This window comes from Phytophthora infestans, genomic scaffold (assembly GCF_000142945.1).
Source record: "Phytophthora infestans T30-4 supercont1.405 genomic scaffold, whole genome shotgun sequence".
Taxonomy (NCBI): domain Eukaryota; phylum Oomycota; class Peronosporomycetes; order Peronosporales; family Peronosporaceae; genus Phytophthora; species Phytophthora infestans.
Window position 1 is genome coordinate 12,051 of NW_003303355.1, and position 10,860 is coordinate 22,910.

Genomic DNA, 10,860 nt, shown 5'->3' on the forward strand with positions numbered 1-10,860 from the left:
GTCAAGTCAAATTATTTGCTGTGTGCTGACACAGTAAATACATGTGTTTGGCATGTTCTGTCTCGACGAGGTGGTCGTATAATTGTGTCCAGGAGTGTAGAATTAAACTGAAGCATCACAGCGATCTCGAAGTGGAAATCAACGTTGACAAGTGTATTCGCGGATGAGTAGCATGCGATGCTCTGCTTGTCACTCGTGGCACGAGGCACTAGCTAGCCGTGAACATTGCATCTACTTCTTTTCGTAGCGTACCAGTGTTATTCTACGCGTGGACGGCGGAGCGCAGATCTCTACCTAGGCTGTACAACATGTGCATGACTAACACCGCCTGGGCCGGCGTATCCCGTCAGTCTCTTAAGTGGAGCATGCTCTCAAGCGGACCGCACTCTCAAGTCGTTATCTAGGTGATCTGCGTCACATCCTATCGCCAAGACCTGCGCTAGATGTGGCCGGCCAGCAATGTGCGCAGCTCTCCACATACGGCAAGCCTGAGATGAAATGAGGCTCGGTGCGGAATGCAAGACGTAACGAGGAAGCCGTGGTATTAAATGACCATCGACGTATTGCTAAAATACTCTCCTCGCTACCGTCTTCCCCCGTACCAACCGCCTAAGCGCTTAATTCGAGGTATTTTTTTAATTTTTTTGCTGCGGCTCTCCCGATTTGAAGGCATGGTCAAATAGAACGAACCTTAACCATCAACAGTCGCTGCCTATTCCCGACCAAATTGCTGGTTGCGAGAGCAAGCTGAGGCTTCATCAGCAGCGCTCGACCAACCGTTCTACGAAACTCATCGTCGTCGGCTTGGTTTGCGAGCCTGGCCTGGGCTTCGACGGCATTCCTCAATTGTCTGCTCCGACCGCAATGTCACCTGACAAAAAGCGAAACAGTTACAGCCTTCACTTTAAACGACAAGTCGCTAGCAAGTACAAGCCCAACACTAGAGGACACGGATATCATGCACTGGCACTAGAGTACAAGGTGTCTTCGTCTATGGTACGCAGCTGGGTGGAGCAACTTGACAAGCTTGAAGGCGCCTTAAGGGACCGCCAAGTTGTTACACGCATGCAGCGTCGCTTTCCCGGTGCCGGACGTAAACCTGAGTTCGACAAACTCGAGAAGAAGCTCCATCTCTGGATAACGGCCCGAAACAAAAAGGGACTACGAGTCAAAGACAAATACATCCAACTTCAAGCATTGAACATCCACCGTTCCCAGCAGGACATACCGCAGCAGAATTTTGTCGCTTCAACAGGATGGCTAGATCGCTTTAAGACCCGATACAACCTCGTGTCAAGGCGCCATACAACGACAAGAACGATCCCGTCAAACGCCAAGGAATCCTGTTTGGAATTCATCGAATCAGCTCAGAGATTGATTGAGGAGCACGGCATTTTGCCCTGCAACGTGATTAATATGGACCAAGTTCCTCGGTACTTTGAAACCGAGCCGAACAGGACCATTGCAACTCGTGGAGAACCCGAAGTGCTTCTTCGGAAAGGAGGAAGCAGCCACAAGAGATTCACAGCAACCTTCGCTATCACTGGTGAAGGCGAATTCCTAACTCCTCATCTTCTCTTCTCAAAACTAAAGCACAAGCCGACGGTTCCTGAGGGCGTTATTGTGGATGTTAACCGTACCGGTATGTGGAACGACAAAATTCTCATCGACTACGTGAAGACTGTCATTTACAGCAGGAAGGAGACACGATTTTTCGGGCAGCACGTGCTTTTCATAATTGATTCGTATGCGTGCCACGTTTCGCTGTTCAACGAGAAGCGTCTTCAGGGATACAATATCCACGTGTTGTTGGTACCACCTAACCTGACAAGTCTTCTTCAGCCTCTTGATGTGGCTGTGAATCGTAGCTTCCAAGCCTTTTACTCTGACCAGTATGACGAATACATTGGACGCGCACTTGATGACCCCAAGCTGCAGACTAAGGCAGGAAACACCAAGGTCCCAAAATATTCTGTTGTTGCACAATGGGTTTTGAACTGGATCGCTACGAGGACAGCTGAGGACACACGGAAGGCATTTCGGGTCTGTGGCATTGTTGAGCGCTCCAAATTTAACAAGTCGGAACTGCACCCGCCACTTCGAGAGTTGCTTGACTCTAGCATCAACATGCACGAATGGCACCTCCGGTACCAGCACCTGTTCGACGACGACGACAGCGACGTTGACAAGGAGGGACTCTGTCTCCAAAAACCTGCTTGGTACACGCCTGAAGATATTCGCTCGAGCCTTTTCTGTTGTCTTAGGCACGCGTTTGCTAGGTATGAAGATGACTACCTTACCGATCTGACGCAGTATATGCAAGAACTCGAAGAGCTCAGCAATTTGTTTGACGAGGACTACCTTGTGTCCATCCGGAATGAACAGAGTGACGGAAGCGAACTCGTGATTTTTGCAGCAGCTCAGTACCATGGATGCAACATCGAGCTTAAAACACTCAACTACAATTGCAAGGTCGTGTCGACGTTCACGTACTCCGTAGACGACGCTTCTAGAACGATTTCCATAGCTAGAATTGGGCTGTACTACTGCCTGCAAGTGGAAGGAATGCACATCTAATACATTTGGGTCAATGGGCCTTGCGTTCGTCTCACTTTGACCTTTACCCTTCAATTGAACGCCTAGGCGCTCTAAACAAATACAAAGCACACTGTGCGTTGTATTAAAATTGAACGCCTAGGCGGTTGGTACGGGGGACAACGGTAGTAGTGTCCAGGGTTGTACGTCACTTTAGAGACGAAGGTTTTCAGATCATCAAATTATCGGTATCGCGCGGCTCAATCCAGAAGTTGAGTACACTCAGCGTTGTTCGCTGTCGCGAGTTAACTCCGCGGTATAGGTGCGGCCGTGCACCCCTCGAGAGCACTTAAAGTGTCGGTGCTCTATGAATGAAGCGATCGCCAGCTCTGATACACGATTGAGTACTTGTAAGAGCTCGGGAAGAAGGAGTGAACACTATCATTCACACTTTTGGTCGAAATGTGAGGTAGAGAGAATCAAACAGGTGAAATGCTAATACAACTCTTATGATGCTGTATTTAAACGACTCCTCTTCAATATCAATGCTTTCGGAAAAGCAGGTTGCCATAATTTTTTTCCCGCTCTGCAGTAATATTCAGGTAGCTGCTGTCACTTTCGAGCGGTATTAGTACGTTCGATGGATTACTAGCACGGCATCATCACCTTGAAGTTACGGTATTGTGTAGCACCAATGAAATTTCTGTTTCGGCTCAGAAATGAGTACCGAGATAGAAGCACGCTGGTTCGGAACCATCATACCGCTTACCCAAAGTCTCGCTCGATCTGTGCTGACGATGTTGGAACAGTGAAGACAATACGAGCAACCGAAGGAAGAAATTGGAAGTTGCTTCTAGTCTGGCGACTCCAAAACGAAAGTGTATGTTCTGCTTCCTTCTTTTAGTCACGATTCATCACCTCCGGTTCAGTAATCCACCGTTTCAGCTCCTCCTCAACACGTGCTTCCTGAACATCCCTTGATGTAGCTTGAGCAACACCGTCATCGTCTTTAATGAAATTCATAAAGTCCTCTCGGAACGTTGAAGGCGTTTTTCCGCGGCGGGAGCCGGTGACACATCGACCTCAGGAGCACCTTCATGCGACAATATGAGCGACTTATGTCGGTCGAGAATTGTTTGCTTGACAAATGCAATTATTATTGTAACCTCGTCCTCTATCATTTATTTCGTCGAGTTAGTGGGGTCAATCGCTAGTTGCTGGTTGCACAGGCGAATCAATGAAGCGAGCACTCCATCAGGGCTCTTCAATTTAGGATGAAGCTACAACTGCATCCGACGACTTACACACTTTGGTGCGGTTGGTGTAGCGAGAAAAGCATCGCTCATGGAGCGCTTCGGCGAATGATGTTAAGTCTTCGCCAGACCGGTGTCAATTTGGAAACAGCGAAATAGCGAGGTGGCTGACGATGCTTTGTTCTATAGTCCATTTGAGCGACTGAAGTATCAAGCACGTGCTGACGAAGCATGTACAAACTGAGCAGTACTTGAATCTGGTTTGCTGACTCGCTTTGAGCTCGACGGCTCAGCCCTGTGATAGGCTCTACGAGACACACCAGTTGAATCATTAAGTTTATCGGCTACTAAAGAGAAACCTCCCGGAGGCGCAAGTCCAGCCCGAAGTGACTTAGCAATACGCTAATCAAACAAACTACCAGCTGGTCCCACTTATCAAGAATTCGTAAGATTACTTTGATTAGGCCCATGAATCGAGGTGGCTTGAGTTCGACAAGGGTAAGGGACTTGCTTTCTCCGGTCATATCGCATAAGTCCGCAAACAGTGCGCCCATTATCTCTACGTGGTGTACTTAATAAACAGGCCTCCCGATTCGTGAAGTAAGCTCTGTCATTCTCTTGTTCTTTTTACTTGCTCTTGTCATTCACAATTTCACAAGCCGCTTTAGTCGCATCGCTCGTTAATTGCGGGATGCACCATTCCCACTGGTGTTTAAGTCCTTCTTGGATCATCCCCTTCACGTCAGCGCCTGCGTCACTTGTTCCACACAAGAAGTATTTGATTGAAAGTCCGAAGTCGAATAGAATTTGCTCTATCCACCGCTTGAAAGACCCACGAATACCCCCATTGCGCTGACCGTGAGAAGGACGAAATTGACGAGTTCCAAGCAAGAACGATCGGAAGCGCCGCTCGTTGTCAATAAAGTTTATACGCAGACAGAGATACCTTTCACTCTGCGGTTTTAATCACCACATGTCCACCACCATCGTAAGAAACTTGATGTTGGGCAGAATATTTTGAAGAACGTATTGAATCCCCCTACAATTCCACGATAGCATGAGCTACGGTTTGCGTATTAATTATCGCTCGGTACCTCTCGTCGGTGACAAGCTCTCAACAGCTTCGATTCCTCGTACTCGCCGAGCCGGAATGGTAGATTGTTAAAGATAATGCGTAAAGTATCCATAAGTAAATACACCCGATGAGCATCGCCATGCTTCAGAGCAACATTGCGAAGTCTGTCCACTTCGCCATCGCGTGTGTGCACCTTGTAGTGTAGATTTGTCAGAGTTGATGCCATGGACGTCCTTCAAATGTGCTGTAGCCTTTGACGTCTTTCCATATAGTTGTATGATCTGGTGGCGCTCTCGACAGCTTTTGTTCCCAAGACAGATCCACCCGATGCACGTTTCCCGTCCAATTTCACTGGCACACGGACACCCAATTGGAGAATAATAGACCGCTCAGCATCCTTGATGGGACTAGGATAAATCCAGGTAGGGGCTGGTAGTTTTTATCGCATCTTGCACTGCGACGGGAGCTTCCACTAAGCTGAAGCTGAATGTGACCGGTTGTCGAAGTAGTTCAGCTGGCCACGATAGATCTCGGGGTGCATTGCCAGGTATGATAGACTGATTCGAGGTCTCATCAAGGTCCGCAGCAGATTGTTTCGTGGGAGGACGTTCTTACAAAGCTGACAATGGTACATGAAGTTGGGATTGACCACTTCTTGAGGTGTTCAGACTAAGCGGTGGACTTAGCTGTTGTAGAGTTGGCATTACGCGATCCTTAGTCGGGCGTGTTGCTACATAAGATGGCGTTTTAAAAGGATGCAGCAGTCGCCGGCGACTCTGGTCGGACCTGTACTGTCGTTGCCGCGAGCAAACCAGGATCTCAAGTTTCGGCTTAAGATCTCCCAGGTTTTCAAATAGCGAAGCCGGTATCAAACGAGCTTCAGACGGGTAAAAAAAGGCAGACCGCGGGAGGACTTTGGTAGCTGTCGGATGGTTGAAAAAAACATTATTTTCTGGGTTGCGGTCGATTCAAGCGAAGCTACTTCAAAGGCTAGCATTGCAGATCTTTGAGCATGTCTTAGGCTTCCCTTTCTCAAAGAATGCACATTCCGTATTACGCGCGTCCTTGGAGCTGTGCGGCTCTTACTGAAGTGTCGCCTGTCGCAGAACAAGATGGTATTGTCCATTAGAATGTTCGAGACTACCAAAGGGTTAGCGCTTCACCTTGAAGGCTCTTTCGTATATACGAAACGACAGTGGAACTTAAAATATCGGTAATACTGGCTCTAATTTAAATTTGAAACATCTTTGAAACGGTAGCTGGTTCCTAACCGGTAAGTTCATTTAAGGCGTGATACTCCCTATTTGAGTGGCGTAGCAGAACGAAATGCTGCATCTGTGCCAGAGTTGTACTCTCAAAAGTGCAATTATGGCCATTTTACCGTAAATCATCGTGGATCACGGTTTTATGAGCTCGCATTTTCGTAAATTCACCACCTGCTACTTATAAGCTAATCTTGTTTTGCCAAAATCACTACAAACCAAATAATAGTTAGCTATAAGTTATCTACGAGGAAATCAGAAATACCAAGAGTTATTTCAAATGATAATGGTGTGGAATAAAAACCATCCTTTGTACTGTACATGTATTCTAAATGCTTCTTGGAAAATGTGGTCCTTGTTTTGTACGTGCTTCAATTACAAAATATAAAAAGCACGTTAATTCTTGTACCCAGTTTTCTCAGCATTCCCTTTTCCTGATGTCGTTGGACGAGTCGATGCAAAGCACAGAAAGCGGCTTGGTGCAGGTACAGTAAGCTACGCGCTAGCTCATCTCGACCATCTCTCGCTAACTTCGTGCTATTAATCCCTGGCTACTGAAGACGAACGAAGCTGCTCCGGCCAGCACGACTCAGATCGTGAGCCGCGTCGTGTACCCTCGTTTACTAGGCAATCTTCCGGGAGCAAACCTACCGCAGTATGCGCACGAAATGACTCGCGAAGATGAAGATACTATGAAGCAGAGCTGCTATCAGGACGGACACGGCTTCGTCCAATACGCCCTTGTAGCGTGGATAATGATCGAGTACAAACACGATCCAATTGTTTCATTTCCTGTTGCTAGCAAGGTCGCCAAAGAAACCGCTGAAGAAGTCAAGGCCGCGATAAGTGCAGTGATCAATCCATCGCTAAAAACAACACACAACTTAGAGCTGTGGGACCTACTGGAGGTTGCATTTACGCAACTCCAGTATCGTGGAAACGCGCACATATTATTTCGCCAATACGTCGAGCGGTGCTGGAAGCAATACACAGGACACCCAGGTGACTATAAGGCGCCGTATGTGTCAATCGTACAGAGCTCCGGATTTGGTAAAAGTCGGCTATTACGGGAGCTGTCTTTGCTTACGAGTGCTGAGCTTCATGGAACGATGCGGGTGCTCTACACTTGTACGCGGGTGGGTCAGTCGAGTGGGTTTCCAGAAGCGACGAAAGGGTTCCGAAATTGGCTTTTTGGTGATTACCAGACTCTTGCGGGGATGACGTCGTGTCTGGAGACAATATTCTACTACGCTCAACAGAATTGGGCGAGTGTCGGTGTAGAATGGCTGGAATTGTTTACGACCAGTGATAACGATGCAATCGAGGCGTTAAATAAAGCTGAGCGAGTACGGAAATGCAGAAAACAGATGGAGATTGAGGGGAATAAAAAGCTGGTGATACTCGCTATCGATGAAGCCAGGTCACTCCTCGTGAGGACTCGCTGTGGCCATAATAAGCTCCGTATGCTGCAACGTGCGCTAAAGAGTGCAAACCAAGGCATCCAGAGATACCACCCAAATGCTGGGGTGTTTGCTGTCGGTTAGCTATTTTTGGGGTCGTTTACGGGTAGGGCCTGATAATTGGGTCAGGCGGGTTTCCTGACGGCCCTACCAAACACAGGACCAATTGCTAAGCTACATATTGAAGTGAAAGATATGAAGCTAATCAGTTGGGTTAAAATGCTTAGATCACGATGGTCTGCGCGGTACGAGGTTGGTCGGCTTCAGTGTCGCATTCATCGGCATCACTGTCATTGCTGATCACATCTGCGCCCAAATTCGTAGCAGCAGCGTCCTCTTCGCTGCTAGTACCAGAGACGCCCTCGTTGTCATCATCACTGTCGACATCTACAGCCTCGTCATCTTCTTCACTGCTCGATTCTTCTTCTTATGTAGGAGGATCCTGTTGGAAATGGAACCTGACCCAATAATCAGGCCTGACCTGTATACGACCCCGTTAAAATTCTACCTTGCTGTCTTGGTCGATACAAGCCTAGAAATCTCACAGCCGAAAGCATCATCGGGACGGATTTCGATGCGACCCGACGATAGCAATGCTCAGTTTCCTTCGTTTGTGCTTGGTCATACGATGGATGTCTACTGGAAGGATGTTGTGAAAATGAACAAGACTTCTGCTTACAAAGATGCTGTGTGTATTGGTGATAAGAATGAGGCCTGGAAGCATCTTGTTTCGATGGGTCGACCGCTCTGGAAGAGCACATTTGACGCGTCAATGAAGAAATACAACAGCGAAGTAAAAGCGGTCGAAAGAGTCCTCAGTCTTGCAGCGCAGAGAATGTTACTAGGAAGAGACACACTTTCCCTGATATGTTACGATGAAACGACAATGTTTGGAGTGGCTTCAATGCTGTGTCGACTTGGATTGCGTCCCCATTCGAGCTCGTCCCTGGCGCCTCGCGTCGTTGCCGACTTTATGGCGATTCTAGCTTACCTGAATTATGAAAGTGATGGATGTTTGAGTAGTTTCTCGTCGGACCCGGTGCTGGCGCTGGGAGCGACGAAGGTGTGGTACAACTGTAAGCCTGCATTGGCGAATTGTATCCTGCCGCAGCTCAAGAAGTTGCTTCTGAACGAGATGCTGGATATCTTTGGTGTTGACGAGGTAATTGCTCGCATTGTTCTGCTTCTCGTGATGGATTCTTGTGTGGTAGAGGCTGAAATATCGGCACAAAACCATTGTAATTGCCCGTTCATGGGCCAATTCGTAAGTCTAGAACTCTTCATCAAAGCACTAGTTGGTCCTGACCCGATATTAAAGACGAGGGGACAACCAACAGACGACGCAAGAGCAAATGATTCATTCATTAACTGGAAGTCCAAGTGGGCAGACTGGCAGTTAGGGTTCTGCCATTTCGTTCAGCTATTCTCCGAGCCAACAGAGGATATGCTGTGGGTGTTATTGGGACGTCGAGCCGGTGGGGTTTTCCCTCGTAACCAAAGTTGCGTAGATTTCGTGATCCCGATTTTTCACCGTGAAAAGCGAGAGGCGTCATTGATTCTAGTTCAAGTGAAGGATACCATAGATTACGCCGCCGAAACGATAGTGTCCTAATCCTTGCAAAGTGTTTTCTTCGGGAAATACATTGAGCGAAAAATTACCCTGTGACGTGGTCGGTATTTGCATGAGTGTGCGAGAGCTACACGACCCGTTTATTCAATACGAGAAGGTGGCTGTAAGTGCAGTCGAGGAGAGGAAAGACCAGACTAGCAGCGACCCCATTTTCACGGAAAAATGTAGCGTTTCTATAGCACCAGCAACGCAGGTTGTGTCCAATGAGCAGAGAAAACACGGGAATCAACTTCACGACCAATCGCCGACCAACGCCGCGGCTGTAAAAACTGTGAATGCGTTCACGCTTTGTTTTGGTTCGTTGCAGCCTTGGTTGCTTTCAAAGAAGAAAATTGGAGATACGCTGCTACCTGTTGTTCCTGATGCCACTGCTATTATGAGCAAACTGGCCGAGATGGCTTCGCCTCTTTGGGACCCCGTTGCTCTTGTATGCGGTGATTTAGACTACAGAGCAGAAGTGGAGATGAAACACTGCGTTGAACCACGAGTATCCCAGGAAATGCCGGATGAAACGTTACTGAGTATCTCGCGGCAAGCACTTTTGCACGCGACGTTTGGTGGTTCTGTAAAAGGTGATGGGAAGCGGGCATCCATCTAAAGTTTGTGTTCTCGGGGCAAAGGACGCACGAAGTCACGAAAAGAGTCGTAACTCGACCGTTATTTCGAGCATGTCCACCGTGGATGGACGGAAGCGCATCTTGCTTTAGAAGCTACAGTTAATTGCCAACAATTGAAACACTGTGAGAGCGAGAAAATTAAAAACAAGGTCTCTATCGAGAAAAGGAAAAAGACGGATGCTCAATCCTTGCCTGATTTTACAGGCGCACTTCGAAGTACTTGTCGCCGACAAGAGCGTAGGATACGATTTAATTGGAGCGACAACACAACACTAGAGGTGAAAATTATAGTTGGTTAAATAGACCCCATAAAGAAACGTTAAGCCTAAATTACGTTTAACCATTCCTGTAATCATCGTTACACTATCAAAATTTGATAAACACCTCAACAACACCAAGGTGCATTATCCAAATGCTTTAATCATAACTGGCACAGATAAGAGTGTCTAATGCACTTAATGCAACAAAATGTTTAAAATTAAATATTATTTTAGCTTTCATTGAGGTTGGAATGAGAGGTGATCAATCTTTACTTACTTACAAGATTAAACAGGTAGTACTGTACAAGCGGGTAGGTAGTCAAGCTGAACACGCCAGTACGATCTTTTGCGTTGATGTGAGCTAAGTTTCATGGCTCAGAAACGGCCCGTGGCATCGAGCACGACGCTAAGCTAAACATATTGTGTAGCGTTTGTATAAAATGTTATTTAAAGTGCAGGTGGTTTTGGGTGAAGGATGAAGATACAGTGATAGCCAACAATAATAAAGCATTAGAATAATTATTTTTATTCAGATAAGCGTGATGCTGAGCCGGATTAATAATTAAAAACATCGGGGCTTAGTTTTTTTTAATTATATTCCACCGAAGAGTAGCGGAGGTGGGAAGGCCAAAACAGTAGAACTAAACCTAAACTACCGCTCGGCTCGTTTTTTTTTTAGCTTACTGAAGAGCTCACAATATTTTTATCTTCAAGTTTCAAATAAAATTATGTTGTAGAACCAGGTTACTTTCCAAAAAAAACGGGGCT

General features: G+C 47.0%; 2 protein-coding genes across 2 annotated transcripts; both read left to right on the forward strand.

Moving 5' to 3' along the window:
- Positions 1-2,127: 2,127 nt before the first annotated feature.
- Positions 2,128-2,577, forward strand: PITG_21417 (uncharacterized protein; the record flags this gene model as incomplete). Its single annotated transcript, XM_002894826.1, has 1 exon — positions 2,128-2,577. The coding sequence occupies one exon, from the start codon at positions 2,128-2,130 to the stop codon at positions 2,575-2,577; it is 450 nt and encodes a 149-aa protein (XP_002894872.1).
- A 3,985-nt stretch (positions 2,578-6,562) lies between these two features.
- On the forward strand, positions 6,563-10,651 carry PITG_21418 (uncharacterized protein; the record flags this gene model as incomplete). Its single annotated transcript, XM_002894827.1, has 9 exons — positions 6,563-6,610; positions 6,686-7,471; positions 7,813-7,837; positions 8,482-8,747; positions 8,904-9,060; positions 9,395-9,477; positions 10,037-10,069; positions 10,386-10,428; positions 10,626-10,651. 9 exons carry the CDS (start codon positions 6,563-6,565, stop codon positions 10,649-10,651), a joined length of 1,467 nt encoding a protein of 488 aa, XP_002894873.1.
- Between the last annotated feature and the right edge of the window lie 209 nt (positions 10,652-10,860).